Source organism: Lepidothrix coronata, unplaced genomic scaffold (assembly GCF_001604755.1).
Source record: "Lepidothrix coronata isolate B3197 unplaced genomic scaffold, Lepidothrix_coronata-1.0 Scaffold19, whole genome shotgun sequence".
Lineage (NCBI taxonomy): Eukaryota > Metazoa > Chordata > Aves > Passeriformes > Pipridae > Lepidothrix > Lepidothrix coronata.
The window spans coordinates 5728620-5753699 of record NW_016690199.1 but is presented as its reverse complement, the minus strand read 5'-3'; the positions used below and the strand labels follow the sequence as shown (position 1 = coordinate 5753699).

At 38.2% G+C, this 25080-nt stretch overlaps 3 protein-coding genes across 21 annotated transcripts in view; 2 read left to right on the top strand and 1 right to left on the bottom strand.

Annotated features, from left to right (window-relative positions):
- Nucleotides 1-1637, top strand: part of WDR20 (WD repeat domain 20) — a 45849-nt gene extending 44212 nt beyond the window's left edge. For 3 of the 5 annotated variants that reach the window (XR_001873575.1, XM_017807451.1, XM_017807449.1), the window contains one exon: nt 731-1230. Coding sequence is in view for 3 of the 5 variants with exons in the window: in XM_017807451.1 (XP_017662940.1) it covers nt 731-784 (54 nt within the window). In the remaining 2 variants the exon portion in view is untranslated. Of the gene's footprint in view, nt 1-730 lie in introns of all 5 variants that reach the window. The other 2 variants (XM_017807446.1, XM_017807445.1) reach the window with 2 other exon arrangements.
- Nucleotides 1538-24744, bottom strand: MOK (MOK protein kinase). Of its 13 annotated transcripts, none has more exons than XR_001873584.1 (11): nt 24634-24744; nt 21432-21553; nt 20197-20307; nt 12963-13038; nt 12410-12455; nt 11698-11787; nt 11170-11223; nt 8902-8988; nt 6395-6482; nt 4615-4873; nt 1538-3491 (listed from the first exon to the last, which is right to left on the bottom strand). XR_001873584.1 is itself a non-coding variant. In XM_017807453.1 (6 exons), the coding sequence occupies exons 2-6, from the start codon at nt 21596-21598 to the stop codon at nt 8062-8064; spliced, it is 489 nt and encodes a 162-aa protein (XP_017662942.1). In that variant the 5' UTR covers nt 21599-22041; nt 24634-24738; the 3' UTR covers nt 7093-8061. The 13 variants fall into 13 exon arrangements, 1 of the variants encoding a protein (XP_017662942.1); XR_001873582.1 differs by lacking the exon at nt 24634-24744 and adding an exon at nt 11395-11532 and having other exon boundaries at nt 21432-22032; XR_001873581.1 differs by lacking the exon at nt 24634-24744 and having other exon boundaries at nt 11170-11532; nt 21432-22032.
- ZNF839 (zinc finger protein 839) overlaps nt 24713-25080 on the top strand; it is a 13755-nt gene continuing 13387 nt past the window's right edge. For 2 of the 3 annotated variants that reach the window (XM_017807444.1, XM_017807443.1), the window contains exon 1: nt 24814-24977. Coding sequence is in view for 1 of the 3 variants with exons in the window: in XM_017807442.1 (XP_017662931.1) it covers nt 24728-24850 (123 nt within the window). In the remaining 2 variants the exon portion in view is untranslated. Of the gene's footprint in view, nt 24978-25080 lie in introns of all 3 variants that reach the window. The other variant, XM_017807442.1, reaches the window with a different exon arrangement.

Genomic DNA, 25080 nt, shown 5'->3' with positions numbered 1-25080 from the left:
AAATCTGAACTGTAGTCTGCCTGTTGGTATCCACAGGTCTATCCATAGGTATAGTTGCCTTAATCCAGAGCAGTAGCCCCTGTGTAGCGAGGGGGCCGCGCAGTCGCGGGGCTGTGTCTGAAATGGAACAGGTCTCTCTTGATTTGAATGGCACGGTGGTTAAAGCAGCTGGTAAAAAGCTTTCCTGAATGTGAGCTTGAATTGTCATGGGAAACTTTTACTGAGCTCTTGTCAGTGTTCCATTCTCTTTTAAAATCACCAAAACAAATATTTGGTTAGATTATGTATTTTTCTATTCAAAGCTTGTAATACTCGATCACATAAAAGAGATGGAGCGTTTCCCTGTCCGGTCAGGTGTCAGACTTGTTGATAGTGGAATAGGTTTGTTTGTCACTGCCCTAATAAAATGCTGATCACTTTTTTGGTGTATGATTTTTAAAGTTTCACAGTTCGCAATGACTCAAAAGTGCAAGGTAGATTAAACCAAATGCTGGGATCAGATCCTTTCCGTGTCCTAAACGCACACGTTTTGTTCCCGACTGAGAGCTCTTTGTGTGCTGCTTGGCTGAGACCGTGGTGGCTTAGAGCCTGTGTAGAAGAAGGTGCTGATGTCTGGAGTAAGCAAGTGGTGGTAAAAATAAATTGTACTCATTGTAGGTTCAGGTTAAGAACTTTATAAAATTCATGTCAGGTTCTCTTGCTGGATTAATGTAAACTGCTTTGTTTGCAGGGTTTATTGTCATCCCAAAACCAGGCCAATTCTCCAAGTGGAACTGTAGTATAGCCATCACACTACTGCTAGCAAATCTCTGAACGCAGGACAAGAAGTAATGACAGTGGAACCAGGAGCTGTTCTTCAGGCAAAGAGCATCACAAATTTTAATGTGGCAGAGTGTAAACATGGAATTATGTGAATCACATAGTGACTTGCAAAGGACAAATGCAATGGGTTCTCACTACAGCCAATCCTGGTAGGCTGCTCACCCAAGGAAGAGTTTGCATTGGAGAAAAAGCAAAAAGCTTCCTTTGGTGCTGCAGGAAAAAGTAGTAACATATTTGGTTTTCTTTATACTTTTCAAGTCCAGTGTAATTTAATCTCTCTATATAAATATATAAATAAAAGATATATATATATATATATAGTGTAAAATAAGATATGTTTCTTAAATTCAAGTAAGTTCAATGGTTAAACTAGTACTTCACCATTGTTTATTTTGCACTGATTTTTTTAACCAGAGATGGCTAGAAGACAGCCTGGAATGCACTCATGGAAAATGAAAGTCATTACTTTCTGGCTTCAAAATGTTATTCAGGAAGATGGATGCTGCAATCATAGATTTTTTTAAAACAAAATTGTTTTGCACTTAAATAGTTTAATGCTAATAGAGAATTACTTTAAAATTGGTGTTCAGACACCAGAAAAACTATGTTGTGGAGAAAAGATCCTTTGTATCTATTAAACATTTATTTTAATATTGTTGTTTTCAACGGCAATCGGCTCTGTATTATATGTATAAATAATGTAATTCAGTGATGGGGGAGGGGAGTAACGGATCATTACACTAGAGATTCTCATTCATTTAAGAAAGTGATATTTCTAATTCAGAAAATACATATTAAACTATCTTGAATATGCATTTTTGTTTACTTTCTGTTCAAATTCGATCACTTTTGATGTAACCAATCCTTTGTTGAATTAAATGTTTGGTACAGAAATACTATCTAAACTTTGTAGAACAAATTCCTTTCAAAAATATCTCACCTAGAGTATTACTTCTTATTTAATAGAGTTGAATTTCACTTAGGAAAGTGAAATACAATTGTTCTGTTCTCATTCCTAACAGCTTATCTCCAAACACATAATGAAGTTTAAATACATCATACAGCACAAGTCTCACAGGCAGAGCTTCATGAGGTAATCCTGTAGTCTCGTGTGTTTGGAGTTGGGAAGTGGAAGATCCCAGAGTAGTAGCTGTACACTCTTTCTGACTTGGCAGTCAGAAACTGGGTCAACATACTGGAGTATTCTGAGACTCTTTTGTTTTACATCAGGCATCTCATTTATAATTCAACACTCTTAAACTGATAAGTGTGACAGGGTCAGACAGATCCATGGATCTGCAGAGGTTAAACGCTGTTTGTCTGAACACTCCTCAGTTTTAACCAGTCAGCAACACAACACACAACACTTAAATTGTTTTCAGTAGCTCTTGCAAAGATTAACTCCTCTTTCCCCCCAGAGATGCTGCTCCATGTCAAGCCTTGGAAAATAGAAGTATCCATCACATTCTTCCCTTTATCCTATGTAGCAATGATCACAATTGGGATTTTGGAATCCTGCAGGCAGAGTGGAACGGAGGCTGCTCGCCTGGGACCGTGAACTTGCCTGAGGGTGTACGAGCTGTATCTGAGGGACATGTTACTGCCCTTCCTGCTCTCCAACGATAAAGCCTGGTAGAAATTTTTTAATTACATGTAAAATTTAGACATTTTCTGGCATGAGAAGCGATTTTTCCCCCAGAAATTAACAAAAATTTTGGGAGAAGCAGCTGCAGTATCTCCTTGTAACTAAGTCGTAATCTTGCTATGCAGCCATGTAGGGAACTGCTAGATTTGTTTATAAGCTGGGAATTAGTTGCCTACTTCATTCAAGATGGAGCTGTACTTTACAATGCTTATCTATTTGTGTTCTTCTAAAATACGAGGGATGGGGAAAATACTGAAACTGAGCAGGATTATTGTTCAGAAGTCTTGTTTTATTAACATAGTGGGTTTAACTGTTAAAATACAGATAAACCTTGTCACTGAAAACTAGTGTAGTTATCTCTCTGTAGACTTCTTTTATGTATGTGCTTCATACGGTCTGAGTCAAAATGAAAGAGTTGACAAAATATGCAGTAACTTTAAAAGACTTTTTTCCTTCAGCTGGAAAAATACAAAACCAATGTGGAAAGAACTGCAGTATCCAACATCAGGGTAACAACAGCAGCTACTCGTATCTGTGTTGTCCCTGCCACAAATCCTAGTTCAACAGCACACAAGGAATATTGTGTGCGTTTTCTTTTCTTCTTTACTATTTGGGCAATCATCTGGAAGTTTGAACTGCTTGTGCCACACTCTATACCATAGGGAAAAAAAATCTTATAGGAATAAATAGGATACTAATAACTTACCGGGAAAGAACTTTAGAGTTCTACTGTAGATACAGCTCTTAATAAACTTTTTCCTACTACATTAAAAAAAATAAGTGGTACACAAATAATCTCAATATGGAATTCTAGCTGACAGAATGAGGGTAGGAACAATACTTGCCAATTTGCAGTTTAAAGTTTGATGTATTGTAACTATAAAGCAGGTGGGAAAACTCAGGTTTGCTTATTCATCCAACTGCCAGAGAAGCGTAAATTGTCTCCAGAGGGTTAACAGCAAAGAACTTGTTATGAAATAAATATCCCTGAAGCACTGTATGTGCCACACTGTGTAAGATCCACCTGAAAGTGTAAAAGAAATGAAACAAAATTCCAACATGGTCCTTCACTTACTTCAGATTTGCAATTTTCACAGCAAAAATGTGACATTGCCATTTTCATGATAACAGCCGGACCGCCCCAGATACAGGGTATGTGATAACATACAAGATGTCACTGTGGTAGCCTCTTCTCTTCAGGTTAAAACTTACCGAGAATTCTCACTTTGTATTTTTCCTGGCATATGAATAATCACCTACCTGATATATTAATTATGAAAGGAAACTGGCAATAACACTTTTGAAATCAGGAAGGTACCAAACTGTGCAAACACAATTTGAGGGAATTTTTTTTTTTTTAGTTGAAATACTTAAATTTCAGCATCTGTGGTTTGAGGCTTCTAGAAAAAGATTACAGGAAGCTACCAACACAATTAATACATCTCTATCAGGAACATATTCTGCTAATCTGAGTTTTGACCTCCTGCTAGGTAAGAGAGCTCTTAGAGTGGAAACAATCTGTCAAATGTGGGTAGTAGGATTTGTCCTCTGTTTTTTTGTAAGGAATTAACAACAGTGGAGAGCAAGCTCCCTTGGATCCAGTAAGTTACCCATTTTCAGACCATCATTTTTACTGCTGCACACTATGCTCAGCTCCAGACATATTAGCACTAAGCAACTCACCATTTTCCTCTACGGAAAAAAGACTGGATAAGCTCGTGGCACCTTCTGCTCAAGAGTTCCAAAGGTAAGAAGTCTGAGGCTGCTGTTACACTGTGTTGCCTATAGACTTGCAGTCCTTAATTCCATTTCCTAAGTGTAGTATCACACCTTTCTTTTATATATACATATGTATAAACCTATTTAATATATATAGAAACCTGTGGTAGTTATTCAAACAAATACAGGATTGCCTTATGGTGGAAGTTCTCCGTCAGTATAAGGTGCTAACATAAAAGCAGGACAAAGTAGAGAGATGATTAACTGGAACATGTAACAGAGCAGGAAAACTCATCCAGTCACGGTAGTTTTATGTACCCTCACTGCACTTGGGAGACACCGTGGTCAGGAGCACATTTTCTGCTTGGGACTGGAGGAAAGCAGCATCCATCCACATGGGTTTTAATAAAATGAGAAAGAGCAGTTACCTGTACCACTGTGTTCTGCTGTTTAATTCTCCCTTTGTTTCGATGTTCTCACTCTACTGGTGCAGAGCACTTCCTCCACTAAAACTCAGCTTATGTATTTGTTCAGTCCTAGTAAGAGAAATCTGCTCTTCCTCTGGCACACCTAGGACGAGTAGCAGCAGTACAGGTTTCCCTGCAGAGCCTTGTTTAAGTGCTGTAGCCCTATTTTACAAGAATTCTTGCCAGGGTGGGATATTTTTCCATTCTTGCTCTTGAGATTCTGAAAGTTCGCTATGAACAAACAGAATAAATTGAACAAAGGTACGTGATGCAGGTGCACAATATTTAACTTGGATAGTCAAATTTGAATAAATACAAAAAAATGACTCCCACAGTATGCACCACCACATTTACCCTGTGAATATTTTCACATTTTAAAGAACCTGCTAGTAAATGTCACATTGATCCTCAGTACAGTATGTGAAAATAATACCTTCTTCAAAACATGAAGATAAACATAAGACAGACAAGTGCTTTTAAGCAGTAGATGTCAAAAGGACTCATAAAGAACTTGAGTCTCGTGAGCTTCCCCACATTCTGGGGAATTCGGGTGTGCTCAAAGTTGCCCAGAATCTGAAAGGTAGAACAAGGAATAGGATCTAATCCAGTCACAAAAGAACCTTAAAAGTGCTGAGAGGCCTCTTCTGAAAGAAACAACCAACCAACAAACCACAACAAAAGGAGCGTAATGAGAGCATAATGGGCATAACTTTTATTCTAGATGACTTGTATCTTTACAAAATCTTTTTGTTAACCTATATTTTACTGCATTGTTTGAGCTGCATCTTAACTGATTAGAAATAAATAGTTTGAACTTAGAGCAGTAATCTCAAACTGATGCCTAACGCTTGGATGTGATGTGCTCTGCTCCCCAGTGTGTTTTTCATGGTGCCTCTCTCACAACACACCCTTTGCCTCCTGCTCATGGCTGGGTTTTTGAACAGCAGCACCAAACCCCGGTGTTTGGTTATGGAAAAAAACGCTGATCACTTCCCAATTATGAGCAGACTAACTTCTATAATTTATAAAAAAACCCAAAAAAGTTATTTGCCAAACCTGGCCTCCATAAACACTTGGTAGGCAGAAGATTTTTAACCCCCCAGGTGAGTATGACTTGCACAGACTCTTGTTTTCTAAATAACAAAACTGTTCTGGAACACATCACCAAACTTAAGTATTGCAAATTAATTAATGCAAATTTTTAGATCTCAGGAGTTTTAAAATCAATGGTATCAAGCTGGAAGAATGATTCTTTCCAAGGAAGATAAGGATGTTTCCCTTTAACTCTTACCTTTTATAGCAATAGGAAACTAACATTCTATTAAATTGTTACTGTTTACTGTGCAAAATTTCTGAAGTATGATGAGCTACATGCCTTCACTGTGCTTTTAAGCCACTGGCTGCAATATCAGTCCCTCTTAAGACTTCTGATTAAAGTTTAGATCAATGGCTTGAAGCAAACTATGAGTAAATTTTACTTGCTTTTGAATCAGATAAAAAGTTGGTTTAGCTTTTAGCTAGCTTATAGTTACATAAAAATATTCAACAGTTACAGAAACTGCATCAAAACCAAGTATCTCATATGATTGCACAATCTGCAGAATCTCAGTAAAACCTGAGGTGGAAGTTGCTGAATACAGGAGGAGAATAATTTCTAGAGCTGACCAAAAAAGAAATAAAATTTAAATCTAAAAAAAGTACAGCAGTTTGCTGACATTGGTAATGTAATTTGAAAACTTACATTCTGTAGATAACATTCCATTCCTAATACTTGAGCTCAAAGAATCCTTTTCATGTTATTTTTAACCAACCTCCTCCTCCACCAGGTTCTAAAAGGAACAAATACTTAGGAAGTTAAATGCAGAATGCTCTGTGCTCTGCCAGAACAATGCTTTAATTAAATATTGACCCACTTCAGGAACAGAATACCAAAATGATAGGAGAGCAGCCCTCAAACCTTGTGGGGTTTTCCTACAAATTGTCAGAGCAACAAAAAACCAGGCACTGCTGTTCTTGTTAGATCTTTAACAGCAGAAGCACGACTGGGTCTCTCTTCACTGCACAGCCGTGCTTTTCCTCACTCTTCCTTCTAAAGCAGGCGAGTGGAAATGTTTCAGGGAAGACTTAAATGCCTTCTGTTTCTCAGACTGTTGAGGAAGCAACAGAAGTTTGAAATACGCTTCAATGGGCGAGTGAGAGCCTACACCTCAATGTTTGATCCAATAAATTTAACAGACTGGAACACAGGGTTTCCACCGCTTTCCTTAGGTGCCCAGAAAACTGAGTGCAGTGTAGGAGTAGAACAGGAAGTCAATTTGGCTACTCCAGAAGAATTTCATTTTGGTAAATCTCCAAGAGGAGATCCATTTTGTTTTGTTGTTTGTTTTTTTTCCCTGGACTTTCCTAAGAGAATGCTTTTAAAATAAATAAACAAGGTTCAGGGTTTTTTCTGAGAACATCTTAAGGAATAAAATTAAAAGAGAAAATCCAAATAATCAGAGAAAAAAACCCCAAACCTTGGCCAAATACTATTTCAGCTCATTCTTTTATAAAAATGACTTGCCTCACTTGATGTTTCTTGCCATCTTTCCTAAAGGAACTCCTTACAAAGCCTACATTGATGAACTCCAGACCTAAACTGGTGGAAAAAGTAGCTTCTCCTATGGAAGGAGAGTTCATGCTTTCAAGGTTGACTGCAAAGCAGAAAATAATTTATAATTTTTCTTTGCTACTGTAGCAAGGTTTTTTTTGAGAAAAACCTGTATTTGAAAGTTTTTGATGTAGTACTAAGTTCCATCTCACCCTGTCAATACAGCAAACCCTTAAGAGTGAATACGTTGAGTTTTTTCACATAGCTGGTATATAAACAAAGTTTTAGTTTGCCAGAATTTTTAATCAGATCTTAATTTTTTATTTTGTGTCAAAAAAAAGCTTAGGATTTTCCCAGATATCATCTAAATTTGCTCGAAATGTAGACTGAAGCCCTGAAAAGGCAAAAGCACACTTTCTGTCTCTGCCACAACTTCATCTGCAAACTCTTTAAGCCAAAGGCAGACAGCAAAACCAGGATGGTGATATTTAAAAATAAAGGCGGAGCTGACCCTTTAAATAACGGTAACTCTGACAAAAGTCTACTGAAGGGATTATGGGGTATCAGAGCTTCTAAATTCTAACTCATGTCTGTCAGGGATTTGGGGGGAGGGGGAAAGGCATCAGACCAAATAAAGATCTGTGTTTAGGCAGACGGAATAAACCCAAGTAATCAGCTTAAGTTAAACATTTGTTTCTAGCTAACAAGCTCAGTGCTACAAATTACTTTCTCTAAATGGGCTGACAATTCTTCCACTTAAATACTACCTGTCTTAAACTTGCCTTTGGAATTTGGCACAAATACGGAGGTACTCGCCCTTATGTATTTCTTAATAATCTTAGTTTTTTGTGCACGGTCAAAGCTTGTGTATCAGCTGCCCTAAAAAGTCTGGGGGAAAGAGTAGAGAAAAACATCAGTTGTGCTTTAAGTGAGGTTTGGACTCAAGGCAAACAATTACATTGACTTGAGTTACATTCATTGTACTGCAAGCCAAGAACTCGCCCTGGAAGCAAATTTCATTTCAGTCCAGCTGAAGTAAGGACAGCACTCCCCAAACTTTCTGATTTTAGTCTTCAAGAATGAAGTGATATGAAGTCACCAGAGTTCCTGAAAATAAGGGTGCTGTAATGCTTGATGGGCAGCAGTTCTCTAATTGTGGTCATATTTTATCATTGCATGCAGGAGAGAGAAACCTTTGGCAGTCAATTTGTGCGCTAGAGGAGGTTTTCCTTTTCCTTTTTTTAAAGGGGAAATCAAAACTAGAAATTCTTGACCTGTGTTAAGCAAGCTAAGGAAAAAATTATTCATGCATATTCAGAGAGGATTACAATTTACTGAAAAGAAAGAATTCATCAGATTTAGGTAATCATTTATTAGGGACAAGTAAGTAGTACTTAGGAAAAAGATGTTTTCTTTCCTAAAATGTTACATCATTGGCCTTAAAGATACTATGGAAATAAAAGGCCAAATAAGACTGACATAGGCTCAGATTTTCTCTGGTCTGACTCTCTCTGGGTAGGGATAGAAGACGCTGCTCTTGGGTCAGCACGGAATGAGGTGTTTGTGGTGGTTCCCGGAGCAGAATTTGCACAGGGCTGTACAGTTCTGCTGTAGATATTTAAACAGTGAGATTAATAACTGTGGGAGTTTATACTTACTGCTTGAACTTCTTGAGAGTTGTTTTAGCAAGAGTGCCTATAATGTGGATTTTTGAAATTTGGTCCAGCTCATCAGGTCCAAGAAAACTGCAAGGTAAGAGATGGTGTTAGCACTAGAGAAGACACAGTTAAACTAGTTTAGTTGCATAGCTGCCACTTTGATTAAAAAAAAAAAAAATCATTTCTAAAGAAGATAACACGTTAGAATGACTCATCTGTGGACAGTTTAATAATACCTACCAACAACTGATGGATAACGTGAGAGGCAGAGCAACACAACTGCAGGTTTGGATGGAAAGAGTAGTTTGGGTTTTTAAACAGAAACTTGTAGCTGTAAACTCTCCTCACCGGTTTGGGTAAAATATGTAAAGAGAACATCCCTCTTGGTGAAGGACAATGGATCTGGGATTTTGTTTACTTCTAGTAAAGTGGCAGATCCCAGAAGACAATGGGGTTTCCTCATTTTAAGACAGCAAGTCAAGCAGTCCCTCTTGCTATGTATGCACATAGAAGTACATATCTATTCCTAACAAACAGGTTCTCTGCAAGCAGGAATACTGGAAAGATGGTAATTTGAACTGCATTCCTGAGCTTGATCCTCAGTTAATATAAAACTTGTATAGAGTCCTTGAAAACACTGTTATCATAACAGAGCAATCTGACTTTAGTCAGGTCCACTACCATTCATTTCCTGTACATGTTACTTTTTTCCTTGGGCTTATAATTTAAGAAACACTTCAGCAGCACCATATGACTCTTGAAAGCAAATCATTTGGCCCTCTTTGTAGACAGGGTAAACTTCTTTTTAACTGTTTGCAAATTCAATCAGACAGCTGGCTGCACACTACTCTGAATGTCTTCATAAAGCTTTGAGTTGAGGAAGGAGAGAAAAGATCTGATTCACGTTGTGCAGCTGTATCAAGACAAGCAGCTGGGAGTAGCTTGTGTGAACAAAAAAATGTGCTGTCTTTGAATGTAAAACTGTAACATAGTGAAGAACAACTGTGCAAGCCATGAAAAAGTGCAATCCAGAAATCACGATTTAGAAGGAACAGAAAGAGGGAAACTAAGATTTGAAAGATCAGTGTGGCTGAATAAAAGACTAAAAGTTCTTACACAATGCCGTGTAAAGCATAAAGGCTTATACAAACACTGAACAGCAACAACTGCATGATACACTGAAAATGAAACAATCCTGTCCATAACATCCTCTAGCTTGGCAAGACTATCTCTTTAATTTGGCAGTTTCCAATAAACATCCCTCATTTCTCTCTGAGCACACCTATAAGGTCTCTGAAAATGTGCAGTGGTTGCAAGAAGTGAAATTTTTTACATTAAGCTAAAATTACAAGGAAATATTTTTAAGGGTTTTTTTTGCCCTAAGAAAACTTAGAGAGTTTGCAGTGTGTAATTTTCTTGCCAAACTTCAAAGCCCACCTGATTCAAACTGAAATGAAACAACGTGGCATTTTTAAGGCTTTTGGTCCCAATTACTTTGCAAGAGTTCTGCCACATTTGGGATTTTTCTATTAACAGTTTTCTGGCCGAAGCAGAACTGTTTCTACAAGTTAGCAGGCAAAGCATAATGGTTGTCATTTAATGTGATGGTGATGGCAGCAGCTGCACTTGCCATGTGGAGGAGGAGGAAAGAAGCAAAGCAAATGTTATCACTCCTGGTTGCATATCATAGACAGCAGTGTGGGAGGAGAATAAAGAAGAACTGCTGCTGTTGCTAGGGTACAAAGATATTGGAGAAATACTCATGGTGGTTATTTTTCCTTTTTTCTTGAAGACTAGTGACAAATTTTTTGAGTTATAGTTTCATCATCACCAAAAAGCTTAAAGGAGTTTAATCTGGGTTTTCCTGAACTCTTCCTTCATCAGAATCTGATTTCAAAATATCCCAGGACACGAGGTCTTAAACAGCACCAGGGTCTTAAATGCACTATACTAGAAATCAAAGTCATAAATCAGAGGGAGTGTATTCTCTAATCTCCTCTGGTTTTGCAAAAACTATTAGTAAGTCAAAAAAGAGGGAAATATTTCATCACCAAGTGTATTAACTACACTGAGGATAGTTAGTGATGCTCATGAGAGGAAATGAGCCATACTATATACAGAGAAAAGCAGAAAAAGTAAAATTTTACTAAATATTAAGTCATTGGGGGGAAAAAAGTGTTCAAAAATGTTATTTTCTTTGTAAATAAAATGGTTGTAATGTTGGTTGTACTATGTTCTCTTGAATATGCAACTGCTTTTATTACTAACCTGCCATAGGGTGAAGAGAGTGCCAGGCCAGACCGGATTACTGCCTCATGAACCCTGCAGATTAAGCACAGAAGAAGCTTCCACAAATCCATGGAAACGAAGATCATGTTACCACGTGCCCTTAATTTATTTACTTTTGATTACCTTGAATAACAATAAGAAAAGCCTTCCACTGAACACTGTACCTTGTGATTTCACAGAAAACACAGCCAGCACTGCACATACCCATTTTGTAACTTTAGTGGCCATTTGCAAGGAAACATTCAGGTGTTTGGTACCAGCGTGGGGAGGCACAGCCCATATGTGCCTGCTGAGAACAGATACCCTACAGGATCCAAAATCTCCCAACTTCAAGGTATTCTGCTGCAAAAACAAGTAATGAATTTCAACAAACTACGAACAGTGAAATATTCAATCAAGTATTTTCCTTAAATGTGTGAAGTCATCATAAAAGAAATGACAGATTACTTTAAGAAGAAACTTTCCAAAATACCAGGGGTATCATAGCAGTAAATAGCAAGTAAATACCATTTAAATAGCAAGTAGCTCCAGGCTTGAAGGTAATCTCTGTCCCATAGTATGTGCATGTACCATTCTGTACATCATTAAAAGAAAGACCTAAGAGTTAATTGAAGAGCATATGGACTATTACTGAAGGGAAGGCTGCTAAATAGGACATCTAGATTAAGTTATTAGAGTTCTTCTGTTTAGCAGTGATATAATAGGTGGCTTTGGCTTCTCCTGTACACTTCTGTGACTTAAAAGAAAAATTTACCTCCAGAAAATAAAGTTGCATAAACTGAATTTAAAAAGCCTTGCTTTTCAAACTTTTAGCAGAATAACCTTCTGAAACTGTCAGGAGAAATTATTCCAATGAAGAAATCTTCTGAAAGCCAATGTCTTCTCACTTTTGTATAACTTCCACTAAATGTAGGAATTGAATGTAGAAAGAAAGAACTCCAGAACTGAGCCCTACTACTTGTATCTAGGTTAACACAAAGGAAAATATATATTAATAGAGGATAAGAACAGGTTTTTAGATTGGAGGGAATACATGCAGGCTGTAATACACCTGAGTTATTTCAGGTTTTAGCTAGTAACAAGCTTGCTGGTTCATTCCCCAAGATAAGGAATACAGTATTAGAGGTAACTGTGTATGTATTCTTTTTAAAACTGCACCTTTATTCATAAAGAAACATTACCTTCTCAGAGTTAAATATCCTCACATGAAATTAATTACCTTTATTATTTTTTCTGATTTCACATCTCTCTGAAATATCCTGTTTCTGTAGTAATATAAACACACCAGAGAGAAGAATTCAGTAAAAAGATAAACATCAGTGCTTCCAGTTATTTGTAAAAAAAAAAATACTTAGAGAAATTAACAGTTTTTTCAAACTTATCAACAGCATAGTAAAAAAATTAGTTTTGCCACTGTGGTGAGACAACACCAACAGGTATTGGAATGGGGAACAGGCAAGTCCAGGAAGGGGATGCCAGGCTTTCTGCTTCTGCTCCCACTAGGACTACCTGAGGATTGCAAGGGCCACCCCCTCTCAGGAGGGCTTCCTGCCACAGGTCCTGGAGCTCCTTTGGGATGCTGGCAGCAGCTCGGGCTGCCTGATGCCTTCCAGGGCTCTGCTGCAAGCAAAGATGCATCTGGGCAATGGCCTCTTCTCTCCCTGCAGGTGTCTGCTGCTGCCCCAGACAGTTCTATGTCTCTGCTTAGAAATACCCTGAACTAAATATATGCTACATGTGCTGTAAAGCTGTTGCTGAACCAGGTCTCTTACCTATGTGTGCATTCGAGATTTGCATAACTGGTACACGTTGTTCTTAATTTTTTTTCAGGCAATGGCTTTCTCCTTCCTAGAATAAAATTTCAAGTTGTGTAAGTCCTTTTTAGTAAAGAACAGAATGCAAATACCCTACTCTTCAGCTTCCACAGATGCACTGATATCACCTTTTTCGATTATACTATTTCTGTCATTTATAGCTAGCTTTGTAATCCATTTTCCACTCAACTTCAGACATAATTTAGATTTCAGTGTGCACCAGAATAGCTCAGCTAACAACTGTCAATTCAAGAGTCTGTAAGCTGCCTTAGTTTTTACTGCATGTATTTATTGCAGTATCTGTTCCCCCAAGTTCCACCAGAACTGCAATATTTCACTTCTGAACATCTAATTTCCTCTCTACACAAAGCAATTGTCCTTAAGGTTCAAGATTCATATCAATCACCTCAAGTTACTGCAGTGCTTAAATGACTGTGGTTCGCATTTGAATTGCAAATTAAAGGTTAACCAGTGTAGTTTAGCTTGCTGTTGCTGTTAGGTAATAATTACAGTTATAAAATTTATCTATTTTTCAGAGCCATTCAGTAACTGCTCAGCTTTTTTCTTTTATAGGCTCCAAAGGCCTTTTAATCTTGCTGTAATGCCTTTATGTAACGCTGCAATGCCATCAAGGGAGGCAGAAATGATCACATTTTTGAAAAACAAAGCAGGTACTGATCTGCCTGATGACAGTAGTATGAGTAATTGGCTGGGGAGGAGGAGGGAGATTATCAGGACAGTAACTCATTGAGGCCACCAGTCCTAGCAGCCAGCGGGACTTGTGTTCCCAACTGATTACAGGGCTCCTCCAGGCAGCCACATAATCCACTGAGCAGGATTAGATCACAAAGCACTTCGAACACAGTACCACTTACATTGGGAATTGTAGTGGTAGTGCCCCCGTGGAGATAAATGGTGCTTTAAACGTCAGGATTTTTGTCATTTATAATAAAAAAGATTTTATAAAATGCTGCTACTCAAATCAATTGGGATTATTACTAGTATTTAAGAAATCAGGCCTTCATAAAAAGAAGTCATGCTCAATTGCTTTTTCATTACAGTTCACTAGTAGAACCTGGAGCAGATGTCCTCTGCTTCCAAATTTATCATTAGAGAAACCCTATTTGGCAGTAATGGTGAAGTGAATCCTAAGGCAGTGGCACTTGAGTCTTCTGTCATTTCACCTGAGGCATCCCCCACACCTCTCTCTGAGACATACTTTTTACGTTGCTTTAAATGACCAAACTGCTCTTGATTAAACAAAGGGCAAAACTCTTCTTCAGTTATTATATGACTTGTGATTCCACTGTAAATTAACAGCAAGAGAATTATGACTTCATGTAAAGACCAATAGCCTTGTCTTGATTGAAGTAACATGGATCTCTTGGTTTATTAAGGAAAAAACCAAAAGTATCAACTTTCCACATTAGTAGCATTACAGTGACCTGTTCTAATACACAAGTGTCTCCATACACCTTGTTAAATTAAAAAATTCATTTTCAGTCAACTCCTGCTTCAAGTTTTTCTTCATTACAAAATATTGTACAAACCATGCTTGCCTCTAAATCTTTCTATTGTAAAGATTTTTTAAATTGTTCTGCACCTACATTAAACCTGATTTGGCAAGACAGAGCAGTCAGGAAATGACAGGCATTGGTGTTACTGTAGAAACTTACCAAAGACTACAACTCCTCTGAAATGTAACTACTTTTGTACCCTCTGCAAATGGTTTTGTGACAGAGCATCGCTAATGAACAGTTTAATTGTTCTACAAATTAGTAATGCACTCCTTCAAATCACTCTGCTGAAAATTCCAAAGGAGCTCCTTCTACTTGCCATTGTTGTGTAAAGATCCTCAGTCAGTAAGGCTGGGAAATAAGATTTCTGGCTCAGAAATAAGATTATTTTTCCAGATTAATTACATACCTGGACCCTTTGCTGTATTTATTGTTGTTACATTTCTTGACTTTGCAAGAAGCCACAACTAGAGTTGTTTGGGGAGGAAATGGATAAAAAACTATTTCTGCCCCATAGGAAACTGTAGTAAATGAAAATTTACTTTTAAACTCCAAAATTAATTTCTTAAAAATACACTATACCTGAGACAGATTAAATGCTTGCATACTTCAGAATATCAAAATACTTTTTAGGGTATTTATTATAATCTCCATAGGAATCTGTTGTTCATTTTCCTGTTTTATTACATGATTTGACAAGCTCCACCCCATGTGCTACCACCTCATACAACATGAAAAAAAGACACTGTATCATGGGAAACACTGTCCAGACACAAAACCAGGATATAAAGAAATTCAGGTAGACCCAGATTAATGTTCAGATACCCCCTAACTGCAGCATTTCAGATTACTATTGAACACAGATTTCATTTTTAACTGATTCACCGTGCCATAGAAATGGAGGTCATTAAAACTAAGTGGTAGGAAGATAATCTTCTTATGGAAAACCTGACTTCGATAAAAACTGTATTTAAAAGAAAAACAAAACAACAAAAACAGAACATACTGAAACTATGATTCTAATTTTCATCTGAATACAATGCTTGATATAGCAGGCTTTTTCACATGAAAAGGAGAGAAACACTGAGAAATGTAACCAAATGAATGCAAGAACTCTGTTGTAAAAAAAAAAAAAAGGCAGTTAAAGAACAAATTTAAACATTCTGATTTTTCATAAATGAAGTACAGTATCTTTCCTGGAAGGAGAAGATGCAGGATTGTTTTTAATAAATATGCAATTACTCTGACTTCTCAGGATAACAAATCTACCCTGTAAAAACAAAATGTCTAATTAAAACCAGCAAACACTAATGTCTCCTTCAGTCATCAGCAAACAACTGTATTCTAATCTCACATTCTTATGTAGGTCAGAAAGAGAGTTACTCCTTTTGTTAGAGACCTGAATGCTCAGTGTCACGAATGTCATGTTCGGGAGCAAGTCTTTGTTCTGTTACACTGAATGACAGTTGTGTGCTCAGTTATTTAAAATAATCTTCCAATTGTTAAGACATTAAAAATTCTTAATTATTCATTTAAAATAATCCTCTTTTGATAATGAATTGTAAGTATATGCCCCTTCATTTGCTGTAACTTTCTCTGTTAGTGTTTATACAAGATTTGGTTTTAAATCAGATTTTGTTCTAAACTTTTTTGTAGGAACTCCTCCTTAAGCTTTGTGGTCTCTGACATGCTTCCACAAACAGCTCCAGAATTTTTAAATAATGGTGGTTTCAGGGAACGATGTTATTTTATAAAGAAAACTTGGTAAAAGGCATTTTTACTAGATATAAAAACTGAAAATCGTTATTCATTGGTTCAATAGTTTTGAAAAAAATGGGAATAATTTTCTTATTACCTCACTTCAAGTCCTGCCCTAACAAATCACAGAATCACAGAATATGCAAAGTTGGAAGAGACCCACAAGAACCTGTTTAAGTTTTATTTTTTGTTACATAAAGCAATTATTTTCTCTTTTGCAGTCAGGGTTGTTTGACTGTAGAATAGATGGCCATGGATCTGATGAGAAACCTGCATTCATGCCTTAAACAAGTGGGTATATTCCACTGACAAGAGCTAAAGGGAAAAGCAGTACAGCACAAAATTTCCCTGTGAGTTTTATAATCTGTAACAGTGAACAACCAAGTGAAACATAATTAATTCCACTTTGTGATCTACACAAAGAGAATTTGTGTGCTTCTTAAGCATATGTTATATACCTTTTATCAGCTCATAAATATCCATGTCCATAAATTCACATAGCCAGTGTTTCTATCACTGCAGAAACAAGTAAGGAGACTTTAACCTAGAAATAAAACTTACATGTTGATTTGTACACAGCATAGAAAAAAGTACTTAGTTTAACCAGTATTAAAATGGACATTTTCATTTTTAATTGATCCTGTCTCATAGAAGTTTTTAAACTTAAGTCTGAGGTATCATAATTTTAGTTTATACTATTTGAAGTGTCCACTGCAGAAGTTAACTGATTTACTCAAGAAAGATGTCTTCTGGGCATATCACCCTGTTCAGGAACAAGAAATTTCCAGTAAATTAACTGATACAGTTTTACAATAAAAGGCAGGAAAGCCATTACAGCCAATATGTGAAGATACTTTCTAGTTAGATCACCAGTAGTGTTCTATTGCATGGAAATGAGTATCTGACTGGAATCACTGTTTTGCTGACAACAGCAATTTTAAGTATAATCATGATATAATATATCTGACACTTTATTTTCCATTTCACTGCCCTGCAGAGGCAGACAGCTTTAGGTCTTCAGTTTTCCCTGTAAGATAATTGCATTACAGCACATCTGCCCTGCAATGCTGTGTTAACCCAGGCAGTAAAAGGTGGGGGTACAATCTGCAGTTCAGCTCAGACAGAGAGCAGGAGCTCTGTGAGCTGGCCGGCCAGCTGGGTTACACTTGGGTAACAACACGGCAGCTGAGACTGAGAATTCCAGAAAGCCAAGCTGCTGACACTGTTACCGGCTTCCCACGTGTTTGTAGGAAACAGGCCTGTCATTAACAGTGTAGCACCCGAGCCTCGAGCAGAGGAACAAGACAGCCTGAAGGGCAATATAACATATTTTAGAGCAGTTGACAAGTTTTGTGTCAAGTATTTGAATAATGAAGGCTATGTCTGCTGTTGCAAAGCAATGGAGAGTAAATGCTGTCATAAAACGTGATCACTCTGTGAGATGGAACATGTCCCCAGAAGACACTGAAGTGCCTAATGAGCATAAGGAACCCAACTTCATCACTGGCTGATCTCTTTCCAAATGCACAGCTCAGCTGCTGTCTCATTCTGAGACCTAAACTTTTACTACTTGCAAAGGGGTTTCTGTAAAGTTATCTGTGAAATGACACTGCCAAATAGTTTGCCTCGATCCCTAGTTCAAACTGACAAGTCAAACCAAGATCCTTGAAGTACCAGAGCCTATTCCAGCAGATAAGCTCTGAGTGTGCCTAACCAACACACTGTCCCAGTAGCCAGGATGTGCAGTGAAAGCACTAAACTGGATATGGAACATGGGTTGAAATCACCAGCAAGTAGTACATATTATGAGATGAAATTTAACTATGCTTAACATATATTTAGTCTGTAATTTTAATACTGATGTTAAAATATTTTTTGTCTGCTGCAAAAGAGACAGAGAAAGTGAGAGCTACACCACACTTTCTTAACAAAGGCAGGGATGTAGACTTCAGAATTTGAGAAATGTATTGTTTTTTCTTTTCTGTTGAAATAAAAAGCTGGTTAAGTGTCTACAGGTTGTCTCTAGACCCAAAAGTTACTGGATATTGTTCAAATAAAGGAATAAGGAAGAAAGAAACGAACGCATCATACTTACAAAACAACTTCATGTAAGCATAAAGATAGTAGGAGGTGGACTCGGCCTCCTTACTGCTTGTATTTCTGTCAGATTATTCCCTTGTTTCATACTGAAGTTGAACTGAAAAGACTGACTTGGAGTCAGGGACTGGATTATAATTGTCTTGGTTCCTTGCCACGAGACTGTCAGAACCTACTCCACTCTAGTCTGTCGCTGAACTTTCAAATGCAGGACCTGACAAATGGTTTGCCTGCTGTTTCTTTACTGAGCAAATCAGTAATTAATAAATGGCTTTAATCCTTCTTGCAGCCTGGAGTAGCTGGACTTACCCAAACAAGAAATGTAGTAACGTATTGTGCTCCAACACCAGTTACCTCGCCAAGGAGCTACCTGGCAGGAATTTTGTGTTGCATAATAGTATGTATGATATTGTTTCCTCTGTGCTGGTGCAGCATACATTCCAAACATTGCTCAGCATGATGCCTTGCCAAATGTAACATTTAAAATTAACCTCTTACATGAAAAACAGACATTATTCAACTACTGTGTAATTATTTTTTTACCCTCCTGGACTTTAACAAACAAACAATAAAACCATGCTACAGAAGCACTGTGGAGGATGCAGGAAATAAAGAGCTTTGCACACTGTTGAATGGATCAGAGCAGGACACATTTGCCTTTGCACAGTCAGACTTAAAGCGAAACACCAGAACAAAATTTTCCACTTTGAAGTGAGGAGAAATACCTTTTATGGGCAGGTTCAGCTTAAAACACTGTTATCTTTGCTAAAAGAGTTCACTTCATCAAAAGAATCTGTCAGTCAATTTATCAAAGGGCTAAAGGCCTAAAAGATGTTTTAGATAGCTACATGAAAGAGTCTGCTTGTTGAGCCCTACCACTAAGTTGTACACATCTGCCCTTGATAAAGTTAAGGAGATGGTTTAAATACTGTTTTGATCATAAATTGGACAATTCTGTCAGTTGTAGGAAACATATAAATGGACCAACAGATCTCTAACAACACAACAGAGAATCAGAAGCCACATTACTTGAAGATATTTGAGTCCTCTTCTTTTTTTTAACATACAATCTTTGAAGCTCTGAGTTACATTGTGAAATCTCACCTAAGAGCAAAATGTCCCATTTAACTTTGTACAAATGAGTCATTCCCAGTGATTTCACTAGGAACTCACTATATTTAACTGAGAATACAAAGTCAATAACCCAAGAGGCACTGGTTGGCACTTACATACTTGGAGGAGAATGTCAAGTCTATGTCTACACCCAGCCCTCTCCTCTATTTTCCTAACTGATAAAAAAACACCTATTTTGTGACCATATAATGTCTAGCTGATGGATGTAATTAAATATAAATGCAAATATGATGTAGAGCTAATGCTATACACGGACTAAGGATAAATACCTTCATTAAAACAGTATTTAAATCAGCCTGAATAAAGCTTTCTCCAGGGAGAGGACTGACACATTTCCTCCTCCGATTATTATTTACGGTTAAAAGAAAAGCAGGACAAGTCCATTCAGTGCATTTGGCAAGGCAGAAATCAACTGTTTGGTCCACATTCATCTTATCTTACCCTTGAACCAGTGGCCAGGCAGCATTTAATGCAGTGGTTGACATCAGCTGGAGCACTCAAGGAAATAACCCCCCAGTGCCAAATGGGAAGGCCCTGCCTAATCAGCAGCAGAGTTCCCTTTCTGTACCACATGCAAACCTTTTTAAACCATAGCATTCAAAAAACTTCACTTAGTCTTAATTCTGTATTTCCCCACCAAATTTAAGTAAGATTTTCAGAGAATTTCTATGGTTAATCATGCATACCTTTCAAAATGTTGCTTCATGTGTTTACATGCATAGTACTTTCCACTCCTAAGACTCAGTGTCTGCAGGACATCAGAAAATGCTCCCTCTCCTATCTTACCAACTGGTATCCTAAAAACAAAAATACACTGTTTCAGTATGTTTGAAATTGTTATAATGACTGTATAACAATTCTTCACTGATTTGTTAAATGCTGACTAATGGAAAACTTAAATAAAAGGTGGGGTTTTTTTGTGAACACATAAGTTATTTGAGAAAAAATATAATGAAAAACAGTAAATGAAGTTTTGCTGCCTGTATTACAGAAATCTACTTTCCTGAAAGTAAAATACAGTAATCCTTAGACAATGAACTACCACCTTCTTGCTCAGAGACATGATTCCTCTGCAGGCAGCCCTTCCCACCCTGCTGCAGCACATTAGCAGCTCATATCTGAATTTATTCTTTGCTTCTCTCACAAAAAAATCCTCCAAAATCTCCAAACCTTTATTTATACTGTACTGAAAACATAAAATTATTTTGGAAAGCAAGTGTATCATGGAATCATTATTCTAACACAGGGGTTATTTGTTGGTTTGGGTTTTTTGGGGGGGGCTGTTGTTTGGTTTTGATTTTGCTTTTTTTTTTTTTTAAGCAAAGCAGTTTCTGACTTTAAAGCTTTATTCCCATATTAAATTCAGGTATGAGTTTTGCACTAAAATAATGTTTGCCTTTGACAATGAAGTGCTCCAAACACAAGGATGTGAAAACTCAGTCAATTCTAATTCTGCAGAAGTTTAAAAGATGAAGCATGTAAGATAAGAGTTATGAAGAAAGCTTTATTTATATTAATTTTTCAGTCTTCTAATTTCTATCAGAATTGACATTTCTTTTCTTTCTTCCTTTATTCTCCTTCAGCTTTGTGATTAACTGTTCCTTACCAATCCCAGTGCCTGGTTACCTTCACCCACTTCATCCTCCTATTTCATTTTATTTTTAGCATCTATAGATTCTATCCTTGATAATTTTTTCAGTAATTTCATCTAAGCAAAACCTAATTCTGGTTAGCTTTATGCTGCTGTTGCTTTTGACATGGTCTTATTATTCAAGGAAGATCCAAACCCAGTCATTTTGAGGGAGGCAGGGCAGGAAACTTCTTTTACCACATTCAGCCCTTTATGGGTGTCAGAATAACTGTGGGAGTCTCGAGCTCTGTCCACAGCAGTACATTCAGTGTAGCTGCCTGTATTACTTACTGTGACAACAGTCCCTGGCAGGGATTTGTCCTGTGAGAACCAGCACTCTGTGAGGCACCTTCCTTGCCTGGTGTGAGGACTCCTTCTAAGGTCAGTTCTCGAGCAGTTTCTGTCCCACTGCTCTGTTTTGGAAGATAAGAGAATTTGCTAGTAGAGATGGGGGCCATTTCGTGCCAGTTGCTCTTTGTGTCCAAGATTTCCTGATATGTTTAATTTACAAGTATAAACACAGCCTCGCAGTAGAGAAAGCCTGCCAAGAAACTTTTCAGAGGGAAAAGTTACTTAGGCAAGGGCATTCTAACACTGTCTTCCAACTAACAATCAATTTGTGTTGTCTTCATCTCTTTTCTCTTCAGCTTTCACACTTACTCCCTGTTAAAAAAAAAACCCTGCAACGAAACAACGAAAAGGTGTTTCGTTTCCTTATGAGCCAAATGCTTATATTTTAATTTAGTAGAAACTTTCCCTTTGTAAACCTTCCCTCTTTCTCCAGTACAGTAGCAGCACTTCTGTGAAATTGTTGGTTGCTCTTCTCATTTTTATCATCTGCTGCTTTGGTTTTCTGATCACTGTCCATCCTGCTGCATCATAAACTAACTAATCAGGCCACCTAAATTTGAAAAATTGGAAAATGCAGCGTAGTTTAAAATCACTCACACCTTCTAATACACTTTATACAGACAATGTACATGCAGAACTATTTTAAAAGCAGAAACAGAATTTGAAAATCATTATGGGTAAAGGAGGCAATTTCTAACAGGGACTCTGAAACAGAGAGGGCACCATGGGACTGTTTAATTCCTGTGGTTGTTATTTGATAACTGGACTGAGGAAATAACACACCTTGTCAGCAGAAATCACACATTGCACCATGTTTTCCACCCTCACTGTAAGTTTTCATTTCCTATCTAAATTGCTAAATATAAGATGGAGATCATAAATTCAGAATATTTAAACCCCACTCTTACAGAATTCCAAAGAGAAATTGTCAATGGATTTTTTTGGTAGCAACTTATACTCCAACCAGTTAGAAACACAATGACTGTACTTGATCATATAATGACAGAGCCACCCTTGTGACAAAAAAAATACCCAAGGCAGACACAAAATAAGTTAACTATTTGTTGATCTACTCTTTTATTATAATAAATGGCAATCCCATATTTTTCTTTTCTCAAATGGAAGTAATTGATTCTCTGGCTTTTAAAAAAAAAAATCATATGACCTGAAAATAAGATCTTAATGTCTATGGCATACCAGCCATAGTGTTAATGAACCAAAGTACTTATGCAGGGAAAGCATTATTGTTCAAATTTCTTGAAAATATCTTCATATATATAAAGAAGTCACATAGTATATGTTTATATAATTTGGGTTTGTTTGTATTTTCTTCTATACATGTATTTTACTCCTACGAGAGAAGTCCAGATGACAGGGGAGGGCTCAAAACAATTTGATCTCTTTTAAATTGAAGAATTCTAATAGTGCAAGAAGAGCTAATCCTTTACACTCTTTAAAATATTCTTACAGCACTGAAGGTGTTTTTCATGTAAGCATATAAAGCTTGTTACAAAAATTTTTTACAACAGAGTGCTCTGTAGACAAACACTCCACACATAACAAACAACTGAGCCTTCAACTTAAGAGAGAGCCACCCAGCGAAAAGAATGACAGCAAAGACCTGAATACTTTCAATTAATTGAACAACGTGCAGAATAAGGAATGAAAATAGTGTTATTTGGCATATCTCTTTGAAGCATAAAATCAACATGTAAGCTCTGAACAATCAGCAGCTGAAAGAAAATCAGGCATTGTAAGAATAAGAGCATAGGAGTTTATATGGAATAAGATGAAATAAAATTTAGACTAACAATTTATTACAAAATTTGATTTTGCATCCACAAGCCAAGGTTTCCGGAGATTCCTAAAAATCCACTTCAGCACCATCCTGACCCTTTGAGAGTGACCAGGCAGCAAAAAAACCCCACCAAAACAACAGACTTCAAACACACCCTGAACAAGAACAGCCAGGTCACAGCCCAGCAATTGTAAGCTATGAAACTTAGTACAGCTACAAAACAAAACTTATTACCAGTTAGATTACCTGAATTTATGGTACTCAGAGATGAAGATGGACAGAAAGGTCAAAAATTTTAAGACTGAAGGCTTCTAGGATGAAATCGAAGGAAGTGTTTTAATTACCCTTGCACAGAACATTGAATGAAGGAGACCTAATCACTGGTTAGCAGTTCTTTCATGCCATCTGTAACAGATATTATCTAACCTCCCCCTTCCCTCCCTTCCGTTTCAGCACACACAGATGCTCAGGCTTGGAATCGTTAGTGGAAAGGGAAATAAAGGTTAGGAAGAACAAGTCGTAGCAATGTGAACTCGTCTAACACCAAAAAAGTGGCCATGAATCGTTCAACAAAATAACAGTTTCATGTGCAAGAGGCTACAGAACCTAGGAAATAAGGAACAGTCTAAATTAACATTATGGGCAAGTGATGGAATTCAAAGACAACACCACTGTAACTAGAGAGCATGGAAGATTAATCATCATTTGGAATTAAAAAGTCCAATAGAAAATGACAGAAAAGACAGCACTACAACAGTCAAAACAGGATGTTATAAAAATCTAAAGCAGACACTTTGTTACAAAGATGCCAAGATGCTGAGGAAGAAAAAGCCATGATGTTTAAGTATGACACTGATGCACCTGAGAAGGGAGAAGCATCCAAAGAAGTTTAAAAAGCTGCACGAAATTGAGCTTCAGTCAAAGCCACAAGGCCATGGCATGTAATTATTGCACTCAGAGACACGCCAGATGTGCAAGGTGTGACACAGGATGATGTGAAGAAGGATGCTAAGAGATGGAAGGAAAGACACGTAGAAGCAATTCCCGAGAAAGCACTTGGAGAGACCAGCAGACAGACAGAGCGATGCTCCACAGCAGTGGGACAAAGATCTATTCGCACCCTGTCATGGGACGCAGAAGGACCACGGTTGGCAAGTGAGATCCAGGAGCTGCCCACGGGCTGTGGGGACGGCGTTCCCAGGGGCCACAGGAACACCTACGGCCCCCTCAGCGCGGGTGCTCCCGGGGGCTGCGGCCCCCTCGGTGACCACCGGCCCCCCCAGAGGCGCCAGGCCCCCGCCACCCCTCAGGAAGGGCCCGCGGCTTTCCCTCGCGCCCCCTTACTGCGCATCCCGCGCCGTCCCGCAGGTCCCAGGCCGGGCGGGCGAGCAGCCGCTCCCGCCCCGGCCCCGCTGCCAGCGTTACCCCTCAGGCCGCCATGTTGTGTTCCCGTCGCCCCGGCAACCGCGCACGCGCCAGCCCCGCGCCCCGGCCCGCTGCACACGGCACGCCGGGGGCGCGCACGCGCAGGACGCTCCCGTACCCCGCCCGTGCCCTCCAGGTGAGGAGCGTTTGGGAACGTTGGTGCTTGGTTTAAGTCTGTTGTTTTAAGGGAAAGGGGAGGCAATCCCAAAGTGAGCCAGCTGTCTGGACGAGAGCCACCAGGATGAGCAGTAACTGGGGGAAAGGTAATTCCGGTAGTGCGAGGTCGCTACCCATTGACCACGTACCCAAAACGGACCCCAGACTCAAATGGAAGGAAGAATGCGCCTGCCGACTAATTAGCACGAG

What these genes read in the sequence shown, in the direction of transcription:
- MOK (XM_017807453.1), bottom strand. Translation starts at nt 21,598, where the DNA reads ATGGCCCCCATCTCTACTAGCAAATTCTCTTATCTTCCAAAACAGAGC. An exon ending in ATGAAGCAACATTTTGAAAG is followed by an intron (nt 11,224 to 20,196) that starts GTATGCATGATT and finishes CTTAATCTGCAG; the next exon opens with GGTTCATGAGGCAGTAATCC. An exon ending in CTCTCTTCACCCTATGGCAG is followed by an intron (nt 8,989 to 11,169) that starts GTTAGTAATAAA and finishes CTTACCTTGCAG; the next exon opens with TTTTCTTGGACCTGATGAGC.